The sequence below is a fragment of the Curcuma longa genome, chromosome 3 (assembly GCF_044706935.1).
Source record: "Curcuma longa cultivar G26 ecotype Majalengka, Jawa Barat chromosome 3, ITB_CL_G26_1.1, whole genome shotgun sequence".
NCBI classification, from domain to species: Eukaryota; Viridiplantae; Streptophyta; class Magnoliopsida; order Zingiberales; family Zingiberaceae; genus Curcuma; species Curcuma longa.
The window spans coordinates 5,258,434-5,277,079 of record NC_133863.1 but is presented as its reverse complement, the minus strand read 5'-3'; the positions used below and the strand labels follow the sequence as shown (position 1 = coordinate 5,277,079).

The 18,646-nt window shown below is 34.9% G+C and overlaps 2 protein-coding genes across 2 annotated transcripts; one reads left to right on the top strand and one right to left on the bottom strand.

Moving 5' to 3' along the window:
* The first annotated feature begins 485 nt into the window (after positions 1-485).
* Positions 486-11,377, top strand: LOC141824427 (lysine--tRNA ligase, chloroplastic/mitochondrial). The gene is made up of 14 exons (XM_074711710.1): positions 486-790; positions 983-1,195; positions 1,650-1,758; positions 1,994-2,102; positions 3,159-3,216; positions 4,151-4,219; positions 4,591-4,698; positions 5,440-5,532; positions 5,704-5,808; positions 6,834-7,040; positions 8,316-8,410; positions 9,506-9,596; positions 10,496-10,663; positions 11,013-11,377. The coding sequence occupies exons 1-14, from the start codon at positions 545-547 to the stop codon at positions 11,103-11,105; spliced, it is 1,764 nt and encodes a 587-aa protein (XP_074567811.1). The 5' UTR covers positions 486-544; the 3' UTR covers positions 11,106-11,377.
* Positions 11,378-12,151: 774 nt separating this feature from the next.
* LOC141822807 (RHOMBOID-like protein 2) lies at positions 12,152-17,456 on the bottom strand. Its single transcript, XM_074710130.1, has 7 exons — positions 17,420-17,456; positions 16,949-17,314; positions 15,984-16,147; positions 15,525-15,688; positions 15,158-15,417; positions 12,536-12,662; positions 12,152-12,344 (listed from the first exon to the last, which is right to left on the bottom strand). Exons 2-7 carry the CDS (start codon positions 17,275-17,277, stop codon positions 12,222-12,224), a joined length of 1,167 nt encoding a protein of 388 aa, XP_074566231.1. The 5' UTR covers positions 17,278-17,314; positions 17,420-17,456; the 3' UTR covers positions 12,152-12,221.
* Between the last annotated feature and the right edge of the window lie 1,190 nt (positions 17,457-18,646).

The window sequence follows — 18,646 nt, the reverse complement described above, 5'->3', positions numbered from 1 at the left end:
TTCCTTTTCTCAAGGAATTTCCAATACAGCTATTTCACTTTGTTTGTATTTGCTTTCAAATTTTATTCCCCTTACAACTCTTGACAGGAAAAAATGACTGATATAGATGAAGAAACTACTGAAGATTAAATCACATTTATGAGAAAGGCCAACAAAAAATGAAGAATATGAAGAATAGATGATATGTAGCCTTATTTTACATCATAAAACATTTCAGATATTTTTCATATCAGTGTAAATTTTATTTTTAAAATTTTAAATGACTGCTAAATATTCAATAATTTTATGAAGATTATTGATTGATTTTATTGTCTTTATGAAAGACTGATAATCGATTTTATTATCGCAGGTAAAGATTGTACATGTTTCAATTGATTTTAAATGACTCGGCTGATTTCTGGTTCATATTTGGCATTGAACCAGTGACTCGACACTTTTTTCTATTCTATTTTTAGTCTGTTATTAGGATAAGTATTCTGATAATTGAATTGGATTGCGCTAGGGATTCCCTTGCGCCCTCGCTCGACCTTGGGAGAAGCCATCTATGGACGCCCTGAGGGTTTGGAGAGTTTCATCGCATTTCGTTAGCTTCGCGTCCAGGGTGGCTGCTTCCTCTAGGGAAAAGGTTAGGGTTCGTGTCCGTTGTTGCTCCTCATCCGCAGCCGTTGCCGCCTCTGCGTCAACAGACTCACCTTCTTCAACCGCTGCTCCGACGAACAATGACCGACGCCGCCGGAGCTCCTCCACAACCTCCGACCGGGAATCCATCCGCGCCATCCGTCTTAAAAAGGTGTTTTTTTTTTTTTGCTGTCTTTGGAGCTCTTCTTTTGCTGTTTGTAAACCAAGGTTTTAAGTGCTGGCATCCAGAAAGTACATGGGTGGGTCGGTTTTCTGTGAGCCAGAAGGAACATTTCCATGTGAATATGTACACACACGCACACAAAAAAAAAAAAAAATGCAAACTGATGAACTGTTTGATCAGGTTGAGGAATTAAGAGGCAAGGGCCATGATCCATATGCATATAAATGGAGTAGAAGCCACACAGCATCTCAACTACAAGATATGTATAGTCACTTGGCGGATGGTGAAGAATGTAAGGAAGATTTTGTCTCCATCGCAGGAAGGATTATTGCTCGTAGGGCATTTGGTAAATTGGCTTTCCTGACTTTACGAGATGATTCTGGGACAATCCAGGTTTGTTAGTTATACCATTATTGAATTACTTTAGTCACACATGCAAATTCTATATATATATTTGTCATATGTACAATGCTAAATTCAGATTTTGATTTGAATTTATTAGTTGATGTTTTTTCCCTTATGAAGGCCATCTGAAGCTCAATGGTGAAGATTCTTGTTAATGCAATAGACCTTTGAGTATTTGGTTCATGGCCTAATTCTCATCTCCACTACATTACCTATTTTATCCATAATACAATTATGATGATGGCTAGATCTGAACTAGATGATTGTTATCTTGATCAATTTGAAATAGACCAGGTGTCTGAGATTCTACCTATAATCAAACATGGGCACATCCTCAATGTGTTCACCATTAGCCTTAATCTTTTCTAGGTGTTGCTTTACTTTCTAATTTTCTGCATTGGGTATGTATGTGGCTTCATTTTAATTCTTGCACCTGTTTCAGCTTTATTGTGAGAAAGAATGCCTACAAGATCAGTTTGAGCAGCTGAAGACATTTGTTGATATTGGTGATATTGTTGGAGTGAAAGGGTTCATAAAGAAGACAGAAAAAGGTTAGATTGTCTTGCTTTTATATCGGAAAATGTTGTTGGTTTTTTGCCTGAAAAACAAGCTGCACATCTTATAATCCATATTTTTCTTTGAACTTTCTGTAGGCAAAGATTGATCTTACATGTTATTATGGCAATCTTTATTATATTTGTGGAAAATGATTCTGAACCCAATTTAAGTCTCAAATAAAAATCTCTCATTCTTAAATTTTCACTTTATTTTTTTTTCTCTTCACAGGGGAATTGTCTATTTATGTAAAGGATTTTTATATTCTTACAAAGTCTCTCTTGCCTCTACCTGATAAATATCATGGTCTAACTGATGTGGATAAGCGATACCGTCAACGGTGAGCTTCTTTATGTCGTGTTTAAAATCTACATACTTGTTTAAAAATTGTTCTCTGTACTAAATTCCAACATATAATAATGTTTCGAAGGGTTTCATGAACTGCTCCACATTCTCCTTCTAAATTCCAACATATAATAATTTTTTGATAGGTTTCATGAACTTTCCAGATTCTCCTTCTGATTAATTTAAACAAGACCTAGCTTCAAAATTAATATAAATCACAAAACATATTGGTGTAGTTTGAGGACAATATTAGTTTTTTTTTTTTTGAAGTAGTTTGGAAATGGCTATTCATTTCAGTAGATGAGATATTTGTGATGAGTAACTTTCAGGTTTTTGCTATAACAACAATGTGATATTCCTTACACAGTCCTGTTATGTGTTGTTTCTTGGCAATTTCTTGGAACATTTTATTGCTATACACTAGAGTCTAGGATATAATCATAATACTGATACCAAGCTCGAATGTAAAAGGTTGAGGGCCTCATTAATCTTGGCAGCCAATGTAATAATATAAAAAATCTTATGAGCATATGTAACAGACAATTTACTCAAAAACATCAAGGTATGGTCTGCTTTAACTGATCTGCAATGGTAGGTCTTGGTTTTGTCCCATGGTGGAATTTGACTTCAAGAACAGAAGCTTCCCTAATGGTCGGCCAGTTGCTCCACACTGAGCACACACTTAATTGTGGAGTACTTACCATGAACAACCCAACACAATTCCAACAAAAGATGCCTCTTTTTATAGTACATATTAAATTCATTTTACACCCATGGCCCGCTCGCTTTCTCCCTTTTGTGTGTATTTTGCTTTATATCTTCTACTACATTGTAGAAGGACTAGGTCACAACAGCCTATTTCATTACTATATCTGTTATATATCAATGGAGGGATACTATTTATGTAGCCAGCCCCAAACACACTTATTTTTCTGACTCTAGTTTTGCGATTAAATTGTATTTTGGTGATTTCAAATGCCTTAATGAGTTAATGCTAACTTGACTTAAATTGTTTCTTGTGACTGTTCTGTAACTTTAACTTTTGTTCTAGGTATGTGGATATGATTGCCAATCCTGAGGTTGCTGAAATTTTTAAACTACGATCTAAGGTGCTAATTTTGCAATTTTTTCTTATTGAGATTAATATGTTAAGAAATGATTTGTTGCAAGTTGCAATGAACTAGAGATTTTAATTGCTCCTTTGTTGATTTTCTTAAAGACTGTTTCTTTTGTTTCTACCATCCTCCTTGAACAATGTGAAGGATGTCTGCCTATGATAATATTATTTTTTATACTTCTATCACACTATAATTGGTCAAATGTGTTGTGCAATTATTGATTTTTTTTGTGTGTGTATTAATTGCAACAACAATGATGTTTGGTGAATTTTCCATCACTAGTTATTTGTCAACATCATTTTAGCATGCTAAACTGTCGATGACACTTTCAATTAGATCTATTCTTTTGGAAAGCTTTCTCCTCCCTTTGTCCCTCTCACTTACAATTCAAATAGATTGGACTTGTCTATTTACAATTTATCAATTTTTAGGCACAGTCATATCATATTTGATCTATTTTCTTGCATTTTATCATCTTAAGGTTGCTCCTAACTTCTTGAAAATTGCATCTTCCTTTGATCTTTTCTCTTAGAAGCTCCACATGATAGTCTGAACATTCTCATCTTTATTACACTAGTGTATTTTGCTTGTTTTATTTGAAATTAGAAAATTATTCATTGGTGCTTTGTGTTCTTTTTTTTCGTTTGTTTGATATTAGAAAATTAACTATTAGTGTTGTGCTTGAATCTACACTTCCATCTTTTGCATAATGGTTTCACCATCAATGTTTTCAAATAGCTTGTACAAATTACTTATGGAGAATCAGCATCTTGAAACCTTTTTTCCATTTGTTGTTATAATTTTACCATATCAAAATTAAAAAATCTCAATAAAACTTGAGTTTAGATGGATACAAATGATTTGATTGACCTTTTTGTTCCCTGTTGAGTTACTTTCTCACTGAATTTCTACCATGAGAATGCAGATTGTTTCTCAGATCCGCAAAACAATGGAATCTTTAGGCTTCATTGAAGTTGAGACTCCTGTATTACAGGTATTGCATACCACCTATTATTTTGCTTGTTTAATTGTCAGCTTGTTTCTCAAGCATTATCCTTTTGAAATATGGTTCAGCAAATTCCCTCAGTCTTTTGCAAATTCATTTTTTGTTGCGCAGTAGCAATCATATCCCTAGCATGTAGCACTTGATCGTACTTATTTTTGATAGAATGTGAATTGTCTCACAAAATGATTTGCTGTTGTTTTCTTAATTAGCCATGTGTCATATTGTATCCTGTCGTAATGACCTATTTGATAGCTGATCATATCATGTTCGTTTTTTTTTTGATAAATCTGTACTTCATGATTTTGTATCCTTTCTTGATGGACTATTTGGTTACTCTCGTATTTGAAAATCTTGAATAGGGAGAAGTTGGGGGTGCTGAAGCTAGACCATTTGTTACATACCATAATTCACTTGGTAGAAATCTTTATTTGAGAATTGCAACAGAGCTTCATTTAAAGAGAATGCTGGTGAGTTTATGATGCATTCTTATTCTCAATTGTTTGTTCTAGTTCTTGAAACTGAGCTTTCTTTTGTAATTTCCTCCACATGTTTTTATTGACACTTTAGTTTTATGGTTTTTGGTCTATGGAGTCGCAGGCTCTTAAATGTTTCTAGAACATAGCTGACTGTTAGTAAAACCCAGTAAGTTCTTCTAATGTCTTAATAACAATTACACTAATTATTTTATTTTAGCAAAATTTCAAAAGGAGACCTGATGATCCAGGAGAGAGGGGTGGTGAGATTCTTGGGATAAGTAGAGCGATCATCAGTGCATAATTGCAGATCAACACTGTGCTAGTTGCAGTAGTTTATACAGGTTGATCTTGTGCTAGTGGTGATCTGTGATGGTACTTCAGCTTCATATCCTTTATACCTGCTGTGAATGGTGGATTAGGACTGCACTTGATGGTTTGGTAGACTGATGAAGGTGGCTTACTGATTACTGTTGGCTGTTAGTAATGGGTGTTGCATGACCTAGAAAGATTTCACCTCACACTTGCCTGTTCTATGCATGAACTTCTGTCTAAAATTATAGTTGATGGTATTGATGTTCTGAATTCTAATGTATGAAAAGACTTGAGTTAGTCCCTTTAAAGGTTGTTTTCAACAAATTTCTTCTTTGGTGATCTGAGATGTAAATTCTTTGTAATTATATTCTTTTCATGTTTAAGCTAAGTAACATTTCTGTTCATGGAAAATGCCTCCAGGTAGGGGGGCTTGAGAAGGTATTCGAGATAGGGAGAATATTCAGAAATGAAGGCATCTCAACCCGTCACAATCCTGAATTCACCACTATTGAGGTCATACAATTAAAATGAGGATGTTCTTATTAAGCTTGCTACATTTCTTTAAGAAATTCTGTTTTGCTGGTGTAGCTTCTAGTAATGTGTTATGTGTATAACATTGTTAGCTTTGTCATATATTAATTTGTGCAAACAGTGAGTTTTCTTGACGCTAGCTTTTTGTGGTAGATGTATGAAGCATATTCTGACTACCAAAGCATGATGAACATGGCTGAAGAAATTGTTACTCAGTGTGCTCTTGTGGTTCATGGGAAGCTTGACATTGATTATCAGGTAAACTTGTCATAGATGCATTCTTCATGACAATTCTTGCCTCATAGACAAAGTAGGCACAAGCAGATATAATGTAACTGTAAGACTATAACTATGTCTTCACTTCAGGATTATCAGGTGAACTCAAGCATGCTGCTTTCTGAAATTCTTATATTGTGAAAATGAAATTCCTAGGTACTGTTGTGCATGATGCATATGCCTTGGCTGATGTGTCTGTGCTCCCATGTTATGCTGCTCCCTTAAAATATATGCTAAGTTTGTTAAAGTGCAGTCATTTCTGCAGCCTCCTACTTTGGTTGGTATGTTGCCTTATGTGGTTGAGATCAAGGATTAAATACCTAATCCATGCATGCCAGTTGGCACTAGAGAAATATTTTGTTCAGCCCGCTACTCACTCATGGAACTTGTTTGAAATGATGAAACCTTTAGTTACTTCGTGAATAAAAAAACAATTGTGCTTTGTTTGTGCTACTCTGTACATATTCAGCTTTACTGTCTCATGATACTTGACAGACAATGGAAAACATTTGTTCTTACTCAACCATAAGATGCTCTCACTATTGGTTATCTCTGATTGATAGCGGAAAGAAAATTGTTTATCTTCCTATCATGATGTCTAATGTTTGATTAAGTTATATCTAATGTCTCAAAATATGTGTCTTGATAGACTGTAAAATGCCTATTCATATGATATAGTTGGTATGGGTTCATCATAACTTAGCACCATTTTTTGTTTGAATGTTCAGTAGTAATCATCTGGAAGTTGTGTTAGTTATCAGGTTGTCCTACATGTGATGCATCTATGATGCTATATACAAAGTTTTTCCAACAAAATGTAGAAATTTATGGAATTTGGATCTAGTTTCTAGTTTCAGTTTCAGACGTTGATATCTAAATGAATTTGTATAAAATTGTGTTCTTAGATCTGGTCATATTTCTTCGTTCATAATTCTGTATACTTCCTATTCACAACAGCTGGCATTTTACCAGTAAACGAGTCATAAAGTTTGTCTGGTGCTATACAGGGAATTCTAATATCTCTGCAGCGGCCATGGAGGAGGGAAACTATGCATAATCTAGTGAAACAAGCCACTGGTATTGACTTCTATGAATATGAGAACAACCTAGATGCTGCAAAAAAGATTGCAAGAGAGATATTAGAGAGCAGAACAGAAAGCAAGGATGGCCATCTGATTGAAACATGTCCATCTGTTGGACATGTTCTCAATGAGGTAGTGCCTATGTTTTCAGTTTTCACATACACTACAAAATGTTTAGCATCTCTTTCTTCATCTATTGATCACTGTGATAGCTGGTTTTGAATGTTAACAATGGAGTCTACCAACTGATGTAAGTTTTGTCTCATTTCACCAGTGTCCATCTTAACCAATAATGCTTGGATTTTAAGATTTTTATGTTAGTTTCTGTTCACCTATTGATTATATCATTATTTTTATTCTAAAAATGTCCTGTTTATCTTTTTAAAGGTAGCTATTATGATTATGTGAATTTTATCAGATTTGTTTTATGCTAAATTTCAGTTTCCTATAGATTAGCATGTCTCCATCGCCAGCAAATTTATTCATTTCTTCATTTGAAATATAATCATGATTACGAGAAACTTAGGGAATTTGTGAAAAGCTATGAAGGATTGTAGTTTCTTTTTGCTTTGTTAATTAACATTTTATTTCCATTGATAAGTATGACTTCATCAAATAAAATATTTATAGGGATCGATGTAGAAAAATCATAAAAGGCTCTGTACTTAAATTAAACTCCTTTGCTGGCCTGATTGAGGATATTTGTGTATCAATTACAGTGAGCACTGCTACAAATTTCTTAATCTCGAAAGAACACCTTGTGCACTACTGGGATAGATCCCACCACTTATTAACAAAGAATCTGCACCTCAATTGCCAATGCCATGGTGGTAGATTGTGGTGAGGCTCATTAGTTGCGATCCTGTATGATAAAGCATCTAAAACTACTGAGAATAGGTTCCCCAAAGTAGTAGTTTAGTGCTATTTCAAGACTTGCCTTAGATCGTTTCCTTCTCATGTTGTGGCTATAGAAATATTGAGTAAACTATTTAAATTTAGTAATGATATAGGTTAACATGATCATTATTTTAGTAACAAATGACTTTTCTGAATATGTTTTAATTGACATAGCAGATGGTAATGGATTAATGGTAATAACAAATATTTGTTATAATTGGAAGTTGAGAGTGAGAGGCTGTGAGCTTAAATATACTGATGTTAAATCAGTGTAATAGTGAGGTTGAGACAAGTTAGGGCATTGGCAGGAAAATGTTCATGTTAGATAGTGCATTCCCAGTAACCTTAAACGGTGATAATGGGCTTACGACAGAGCTAAAATGATAGATGAACTTTACTTGAGAAACTTATCTTTTAAAAAAATGAATTGTGTAATATTCTTGAAGGGTGACCCCTTTTTGTGTTTAAACATGTAAATATTCTGCAGATAACATTTTCATATTGATTCAGATTTTTGAGACAATTGTTGAGCCAACTCTTGTACAGCCAACATTTGTACTTGACTATCCAATTGAAATATCACCATTGGCTAAACCGCATAGAAGGTATAGTTTCTAACTTTTCTCAAGGTATAATATTCTTTATGCCATTTTTATATGCTATTTAAATGTGGAATATTTTATCTTCCTGGTTGTCTTCCTCACTAAATATTTCTTTCTGCTATTGGTTTATTGATGTATTTGACACTCTGATTTTAATAATGTTTGTTGTACAGAACATCTTGCTTATGTGTTTTTTCCAGTTTGTTTCCCCTTTTTAGGAGTTGAGACAATCATTGTAGATCTTCTAAATTTAACCATTGCCTCAAGACTAGCATAAGTGATCTTTTGACATGGTTGCAGCTAATAGGTCAAGTGATTTTGAGAACGAAATGTCTTAAGGATGTACTAGTTATAACAAAGATATCATGTTCAGAAACACATGGAAGAAAGACCTGATTCTTTACTTGATGTTGCTTTAACTGAGTTATTTACTAGCCTGACAATGCTATTTATAGACAAGAAGTTGATACATTATAACAAGCATCTTATATTCAGAATCAAAGGAAATAAGAACCTGATTGTTCACTTGATGTTGCTTTAACTTTAAGGCTATAAAGTGTGCAAAATTATGTTGTGAATCATTTAGTCGCTTGACAATGCTATTATTAGCAGGATTAAAATCTTGAGCCGTGTTAGTTGGTATGAGTGAAAAATTTTCATTATGCTCATTGCTTGACACATAAGAAACTACGAAATCCATGCTATGCGAGCGGAACTTAATGGTTGCCTTTGTGAGTTTATTGTGAGATGCTTTGTTTATCAGCATCTTCCACCTTCCATGAGAAGCTCCAGTATCTCTGAATAGTTTGTTGCATCGAATGCACAATCTAGAGCTCATATATTTATGGGTGTTAAATGTCAGCATGACATGATACTTATTGCCATAATTGACACTACACAAGATACATCTCGTATGTTGAGTAGTATCAAGATTAAAAAATTTATCCAAACAATATATTTTGTGACAGTGCCGCCTCACATGGTATTAGATTTCAAATAATGTTTCATGATATTACATCATAAGATCAGAAAATAGTGGGTATGTGAATTTGTATTATTTTGCACTAAATATGCAATGCATTTTTTATTCTGATGCAGGCACAAAGGGTTGACTGAGCGATTTGAACTTTATGTTTGTGGCCGTGAAATTGCTAATGCTTTCTCAGAACTTACAGATCCTGTGGATCAGGTAATTAATCAATGTTTTTCTTTTTGATCCTTTGGAAGCTCTACTTCCGTATTTAATCAAAGGTTATTTCTAGGAAAAATGGTTTCTTATGGTGTTTGGTTAGCATAAAAGGCTAGGCTATGGAAATATGTTCTAAAACATAGTTTAAATTTGGAAAAATGAATTTTTCCTTTCCAAAAATGGAAATTATTGTCTGGAACAAAGAACCATCATCCTTAATCCTTTGAACAAAATATATATTTTATGAACATACCAATTTCATCCTTTTATGTCAATTATGACATCATAGGATGCCCTAGATTTAATGATAAAATAGATTAATGATCTGCCAGTAGTAAACATATTTTATATTTAGAAAAAAATTAACAAAAATATCAGGAAGGAGAAATAGATATTAAAACAATGTCGCACGGGTTGATTTATCAAGAACAGGAAAAGTTGCTATTATTACCGTGTCACTGGCTTAGCTGTGTTGTCTCCATCACCTTATGGATGTCAAAGCTTAGATAAGAAACTGGTTGGTTGTGATTCACATGTTTTGATAATCAAGATAATTTTGTTCAAGGGTGACCGCTAAGGAACCTTTCTTTCTGTATGTATATAAACAAAGTAGTCTTAGCTCAAATCAGTTTATCAAATTTCGCAAGTGAGAATTCGCCGCTTATCATCCCTTGCTAATTCATATTGATCAATGCTGAAGGTAATATGTCTAGCTCAAATTTTTCCAGAACTCCTCCAGTATTTTCTGGTGTGTTGCTGCATATTTGAACATGAAGGATATATTTGTTCAGGCTTCATCTTTTGCTAAATCACTGCAGCAGTTATTCACAGACTGTTTTTGGTTGACAAACTGTTATGTTTATTGCTAAATGTCTAAATTCTGTGTGCAAATGGAGCAGAGGATTCGCTTTGAAGACCAGATAAAGCAGCATAACAACAAGCGAGCAGCAATTGGTTCAAAATCTGTTGAAGGCCAAGTGGATAATGATGATTACTCTTATGAAGTTTCACTTGATGAAGACTTCATAACTTCTTTAGAATATGGCATGCCCCCAGCTTCAGGAATGGTATGATGAACTTTCTTATTTTCAAGTTATTCTATAAAATCCTTCCTAACCTAGTTAGCATGGTGCATAGTTCTCATTTTCCATCAAAAGATAATCTTAACGAACTTGGAACACGACTTTGTTTTTTTTTTCCTGTGTGTAACAATTTTGATGCATTATTTGGAAAATACATTGAGCTTGTACTCATGCACCCCTTAAAGCACTTCCAAACACATCCTAACTTGATGAAAAACAAAAAATGAATACATTGAAGATTAGTTGAATAAAATTAGATTCGTGAATCTCGTTCATATCAGTGTACTTGTACCTTATAATCTATGATTAGCAAGTCGTTAATATCATGTTGCAGGGGCTTGGAATAGACAGACTAGTGATGCTCCTAACAAACTCTGCCAGTATAAGAGATGTTATCCCCTTTCCTGTCTTGAAGATACAGAGCTAAGTTAACTCAAAAAGAGCAATGGTGAAATATAGACCAGCAATTCTGTTGGGTTTGGAAGAATTGCTCTTACCTAGCAGCAGTTTTCCTGTTTATTTAATTTATGAGGATCTTGTTGTAAAGTTAAGAAATAAGAAGTTAGGTCCCATTTTTTTTTCTTATTTGGGGAATTTTAAATTTGTAACTGCAGAAAAAAGTGAAAAAAAAACAATGCATTAGCAGATTCCCCCAGATAAAAATGCTGTTGGTTGTGAAACTACCAATTATGAAAATTTTTCTGCTACTTGATTATCTTCCCTGGAGCAAATAAGTGCACCGAGGCAGGCAGTTGGAATATGTTTTTTTATATCAAAAATATTTAAAATGTTTTTTTAAAAAAAAACAAAATTTATAAATTTAAAATGTTTTTTTTATATACTTGGAAAAAACTATGGTTCGTTAATAATTATTTCTTTTCTTTATTTATTATATTCTTTAATTTCAGAATATATATTTTTTTCGGTTAAATCGAATAAACCGAATTAATTATTTGATTTTTCAAAAAAAAATTTATATACCTGGAGTAGAACAAGCGGATCGACAGGAGCTGATGCTAGGCGATAACATAGCACGTTAAGTGGCTGGCTAATCAAAGTGAGTCAATTAAGCCAGTTGACAAACTAAACTAGTTTATTATTTTAGCATTATGAAAGCTATTGCTTACAGTTCTTTTTATGGCTATTCCATGAAAAGTACTTATTTTTCATTTTAATTTCAAGCTAAACAAAAAAAATAAAAAAATAAAAAACAAACATAAATATTTATTTTCGATTCGGTTCCTCTTGAAATTCTTTTACTACTGTCATCATACATTCTGCACACAGGCACTCTATTGTTAGTTCATTCATCCTGCAATTGGTAGAAACAAATTCAAACTAAAGTTTATTCCTGAGAAGGCCAAATTTAAAATCTTACTTCTTGAGCAATACACAGCATAAATTCACAACAAACAACTCTAAAAGGTGTACATTATCAAATTAGAGCAAAACAACAAATTAACAAATGGATTTACATTTTTTTTAATTAAGCAATGCCTATCAAACCCTTTGGTAAAAAAAACATACACAGAATGAGCATGTGTCAACTACAGAGTTCGAGGCATAACTCATCTATCCGAAGCTCGGTTGCATTAGGGAGGATGTAGCTTTGTGTTCTTTGGGATCCTCCACATTTTAAGTTCAAAGTGATCCCATCTTGAGATGACTGCAAATAACCATAAATTGATGAGTTTAGATTATAATTGATTGTATGCAACATTTTTTTATCTCAATATCTTCGTTAGGCAATTTTTTCTACCAAGTCAAAAAGAATAAAAAATCAGTAAGATAGAGTGAGATATGAAACTGTCGTTAGGATGATTAAATATAGAGGGGGGAAAATTACAGAAATCATACCAAGCAAGAAATGGTTGACTCCGTACAACTCGAAATTCGTGTGGGCATGCAATGTATATAATGGCACCAAGAACAATATTCATTTGCATCAACCCCACGAAGCAACATCACGAGACCTAATGTGAACCTGCATGATTCATTTATTACCTCTGTAGATCTTGATAGATGTAACAGTTCAATTGAGAAAAAAAAGCCACAAGAACTACAAATTGCCAAGCAATGGATAATGTGGGAAGGACAAAGATGACCTAAAGTTAGGTGCATTAGTATGCTGTGGGACAAATACTTTCTAATATATGAATACAATAAAATGGATGCGCACAAGTGTCTTTGAATTAGGTCCCATGAATCCCAATTTAATTGAAATTTTTGTAAGAATGTTTTCAAAGATGTAAAAAGCACATATACGTCTATAATTTACTAGATGATCAATAAGTCTAAGTGGATCGGTGGCAGAGGTAAGTGATAGATTACTGAAAGCCGGCTGGAGGTTTTATTTCCTAAGGCGCAACTATCCTCTTTCACTCCTGCCAATGTATATCATGGTGGCTTCTATGCTACCTTACATTCATATTAAATTCTCAGAGTAAATGGATTCTCTTCCAGTTTTCAGTGTCATTTGGAGAGATACCCTCACTTCCGTATCCCTGACCTCCGTATTGTTCGGCCATAGCTTCAAGTTGAACCTCCAACGCTGGCAGGGATGGCACAAATGTTGATATGCTAGAATGGTCTAAACTGCAAGAACTCCTTGTAGTATGTTAGGAATAGCCTCTCAAAATCCATCCAAAGCTTGAACTAGTCATGAAAAATTAGGCAAAAGCCTTCAAAGTGACAATTTGGTGGAGCGATCTGCAGTGTCTCTGCAAGCAATAAAATCCTTGTGGACATTATACAACTCTATTTCCAAGGCCAGTTGGTTAGCTGAATTGTGTATTGCTATAGTCATATTGATCCATCTTTGACTTCAGAAAAGCGCTCATTATAATTCTAATGAAGTAACTACTTGTCAAATCGGTTCAATGAGGCTAGGTAGGTGGAAGCTTGGATCAGATGGTAAGTTCCAAGTTCACTATTAGAGTTGAACCAGAAAAGACTTAATGTGCTAGGCATGTGCGACAGTGTTATCCTTATAATAAGCCGTTAGAAAATTCAAGAAAAATAAAGCATGGTAACCTAATAAATAAATGTCATGTCCAGACCTGGGAGCAACTTCAACAGGGTGGCAGCTAGAACCTGGCTTCAGGTCGCTACATCCCTACGCATATGTAAGAAGATGTCTACTGTATCCTTGTTCAAGGCTGCTGCTTGTGGTTTGGAGGAGGTGCTCAACTATTTTTGAATCAGACCCTATAGATTGTTTTCAAACCTGGGAGCAGTTGTTCTGGTTATACACACACATACACACAAACCTACTTGGTCCGCTAATCGTTTTCTAAAAAAAAAAAATGTCATGTGGCATGACGATTTTTTGAGTTCTATAGGTGCCGAACTCAAAATGTAACAACCAAATTTTAACAGGTACATCCATCAAATCTATAAGTCAAACCTTGCAATAAGTGGATCCTTTACACGTCCAAGTGAAATTATCATTATTGAGTAGCTGATGTGGAATTCCAATGTGGTTTTAACTGGATTCTTGAGACTGGTTAAATGTCCAATCACCCTCAAAAGTAATAGCAAAAGGAGTCGACCATTTTGGGTCATCACTGGAAGTGGATTATCATTACGTGGGAACATCTAAATGTACTTCAACACACATCAGGAGGTACTTGAGTCTTCCGAGAAGCTACTTGACCTCACAATGTTTAATAAAAGGTAACCCAATGATTAGGGGGTTGATTGAAGCAGACTCAACAAATAGGCACGGCTTAGGAATTCCAAACTTTTATGGGCAGCCCACAGCATAACCTTGTTACTCTATTTCAAAGCAACGACAGGCTAAGGTAATCATTTTGTCTTCATGCAACTACCGCACTTGCACCTACAGCTACAATCAGAGTTCAACTACAAACTGTCAGATTGGGCATCAACTGCTCAACGATGACAAGCAAATTAAATTGTAAACAACCCATTTAATTCAAAGATCTAACCAACAGCTTCTGTGGAATGCACATGTTAAGAATCAACAACCTAGTCGGCCGCTATATCCCAACTACAGCTCTTATGATACCTCAGCTCTCTTTTCGACAACAAATTCTCTTCCAAGTCCAAACTATCATTTATTCTCCTGCGTGAATATTCTACTGAATCAATTGCTATATTAAGACTCCATTGGGCACATGCCTTGCATTTTTCCATTTTGACTGTCAAGAATTCTGAACACAAGCTAAAATACTAGGCTTCCATTCGTTCGAAGGTTAATATAACCAGATTCAAAATGCTACTACTTCATCACATTTCACTTTGAGTCAAATTGGAAGCTCATATTGAGAAGTAACAATCAACTGACAAAAACCAAAAATTACCAACTGATAAACTAATGAAAACAATAGTTCAATACAAAATGAAGGAAAACACTAATTAATAATAAAAAGATCATCCTAGTTCCCTCTATTTTAACCTTAAATTTTAATTACGTATGGTAAATAATCAACAGTAAAGCATAGCTTTATTTCTTACCCAACAATTAGAAACATGGTAGCAAAAATCCACAATGCATACTGATAAGCAGTATACTTGGGTTTCACTTGAGTTGCAATATATCCATGTGGAATCTTCTTTTTGTTGACCCAGCCATATTGGGGTCGAATTAAGAGCACAAATCCAAGAAAAAATCCGGATATAAATCCACCAATATGAGCAAAATTGTCCACGTGTGGGAGGATTCCAACAGCCAAGTTAAGTACAATAATCACCACAAGAGTCAACAATGCGGTTAACTGAAAAAGAAAATCAAAACTTTTAAAATAAGCTAGGACAGTATAGGTACCCAGACAATATTACCAGCAGAACTCATTTTAATTAAATACTAAATCTCCAAGATTACCTTATTTGTGTAGATTGTCCAATTGGTTAATAGTTCAGAAAGCATGGCACCCAGCAAACCAAACAGTGCACCAGAGGCACCTACTGAGACAGTTGCTTTGAGGAAGAGAGCAGACAACAAACTTCCACCAAATCCTGACACAATGTATAACACACCAATTTTCGCTGCAGAGAAAGAAGAAAAAATTGAGATTCAAAATCAACATTCTGTAGCAGATTATAGGTCTAAGAAATTGATCCCAAACTCAATAGAGGATGAAGAACCATTTGACAATGATATAAAAGCATAAGCAACTAAAAATGAAGGAGCCCAGGTTCTGTGTGAGATTTCTTCTGATATCCTCTACTAAGCTACAAGGGAATAAAGTTTTATGCAAAAAATCAAGATTCACCATCATTTGGTAGACTACTGTTGGCCTATCAGAAAGAAAACACAAAATGCTAGTAGGTTACTTCGTACCAAATCCAAATTCTTGCTCAAGTCGTATTCCTATTAAGACAAGGCTCAACATATTAGCAAGCACATGAACAAGTCCAGCGTGTAGCCAAATGCATACAAGTAGGCGCCATCCTTGGTGCTCCTGGACCACTTTCTGCACATCTAAAGCCCCCATCTTCTTCAACCTGATAATTTCAAATTAATTAAATATGTTAAAAAGAAGTATGAACTAACAAGCATTCATTTGTTTTCAACTAGACACATTATGGTAAAAACAGTAAATAATTCATCATTGACAACTATTTTAACCCATTTCAGAAAATATTGAAAGTTAAAATATTGAACATTTCTTCACTTTCGAAGAGGCTTTAGGAGTTGCAGTCTAGCAGATGCATCTACTGACAAAAGGTGCAAACTAAGATTAAGACGAGAATACTAGAGAATGGACGGAACTAATATGAGAAGGTTCCCCTGCTAAAATCTACTATCCATCCATATATTGCAATCATTCAAGACAAATTACAAGGATCTCAAATGAGAAGCACAAGTATGACCTTTGCTAAACAATAACATCAGCACTAGAATTGGATTTAAACTAGAAAGCCAATTGCCAGAATGCTTCAAATGTAGGAAATTGGATAGTCAAAATGGTTTTACATTTTGAAGGAGCAACAAGTTCATGCACAAACAGAGTACATATCGAGATTCCTGCTTGTAAGAAAAGAACCTTAAAGAGTTGAGGAACCAAGACAACATTAGTGACCTGATTTCATGTTATAGATGTACTTCCAATCAGGATTAATTCACATTTCTGGGAATCATAAGTCGCCATGCACTGTAAAAAAATTGCAATTCCAAATAGCTCAAAAGGACTATCTTTTATCCTCTTTTCCAAGATTAAGCAGGCAACAAATGCGACAAAAACTAACAATATGAAAAATATCATGTAATTTATACAACTTAAGAAGGAGAAGAGGGCAACCTACGTGAAGGACGATGGCCCCAACAAGGGATTCTCCTTAAGGGATTGGAAGGCGAACCTGCCGAGAAATAAGCCAACACAAAACCCGGGGGTATTCTCGGGACAGTCGTTCACGTACATTATGACGCCGAACACGACGATGTTAGCCAGGACGATAGTCGGCACCAACCAGGGAGTCCACCGCCGAAATGGCAGGCTATCGGCCGGGAGCGAGCGTCGGTGATCTGACAGCTGCGGCGGAGGGACCGGCGAAGAGGCCCAGCTGTGCTCGACGTCCCCTGGTCGCATCTGGATCTTAACCTCGAACTCCGACGCGGCGGCCTCTTCCACCATGCCCCTCCCGCAGGATCGGAAATATCAACGATATTGTCTAACAAATCCGGAAAACAGAAGCAATATTAAAAGCAAACATCGACAAATCGAGGGATCAAAGGGAGGAGGAGGAGGAGATCGAGAGCAAGGAATGAGGGATTACTTGCCGCATCGCAATTTGAAGATGAGGAGATCCGAAGAACAGCAAGGAGGGAAAAGGAAAAAAAAATGGCGATGTCATTTATTACAATTCCTTTCTTGATTCATACACCGTGCAAAACTTGGGTTTTCGTTTGTGGTGGAAACGGGTGGTATACCCTCAATTTGCGCAAATATATTTTTTATTATTATTATTATTATTATTATTAATTTTAAAAAAAATAATAATAAAAAAAGACACTAATAATAATAAAAGACACTTCTCTTAATTTTTTTAATGGGTGATTGTGATTGAGTAAACCTTGACACACCTACCTTAATCGCATTTTAAAAAAATATATATATATTTAAAATAATATCCCATCTTGATCTTCATCGTCATCGAACCATTATTATTTTTATAAGCAGTTACTACTGTATTAAAATGGATCAATTTATTTAATTAAACTTATTATATATAAATATTACTATATTAAAATATTATTTATTAATTTAATCATAATTACTTAAATTTATCAAAAAATTTAAAATACTGTAACTGTTACATCGGTTATGGATATGTTTATTATAATACTAATTTAATCAAAATTACTATAATTGTAGATATAATTTATAAATATTACCATATGAATAAAATAAACAGTAATTTTAAGTTGGATTTTGACTAAAATATTAATCAGCAAGTTCAGTCCATTTTTTAAAAATAAAAATAAAAATGATTTTAATAAAGATGGCGTCCTTGATATTTGCCTTAAAAAAAAGAGTGATATTTTAATTCTTGTAAAAAAATTGTTTGGCTGTTTACCGTTTTTTGCTTTCCATTTTTTTTTTTAGAGGGTTCGACCGTTCAGCCGTGATGGGGTCAATATTTTTCTTTTATTTTCTCGATAGGTCCATGATCCGAGCCGCCCCGGTCCGTACTTCTTCCCTTTGCGCTGGAGCCGCAAAGCCTTCCAACCTCGTAACGTATCCGCACCGGGTCCCACCCGATGACGCACGCCGCTGTCCCACGTTGCCCCACCGATCTCCTCTCGCCACCTAGGACATTTTTGGTCATTTGACACGCCGTTTTCTGGAAGCTTCGCTTCCCCTGTCCCTTTCACTTGATCCCCTCTTATAATCCCCTCTCCGTCGTCTTCTTTCGTCTCTCTCAGATCCCTCTACCCCGTCTCTCTTCCACACCAGAGGACCGCGCCTCTGCTGTCTCTTCTACCCCACCCGTTTTCCTAAC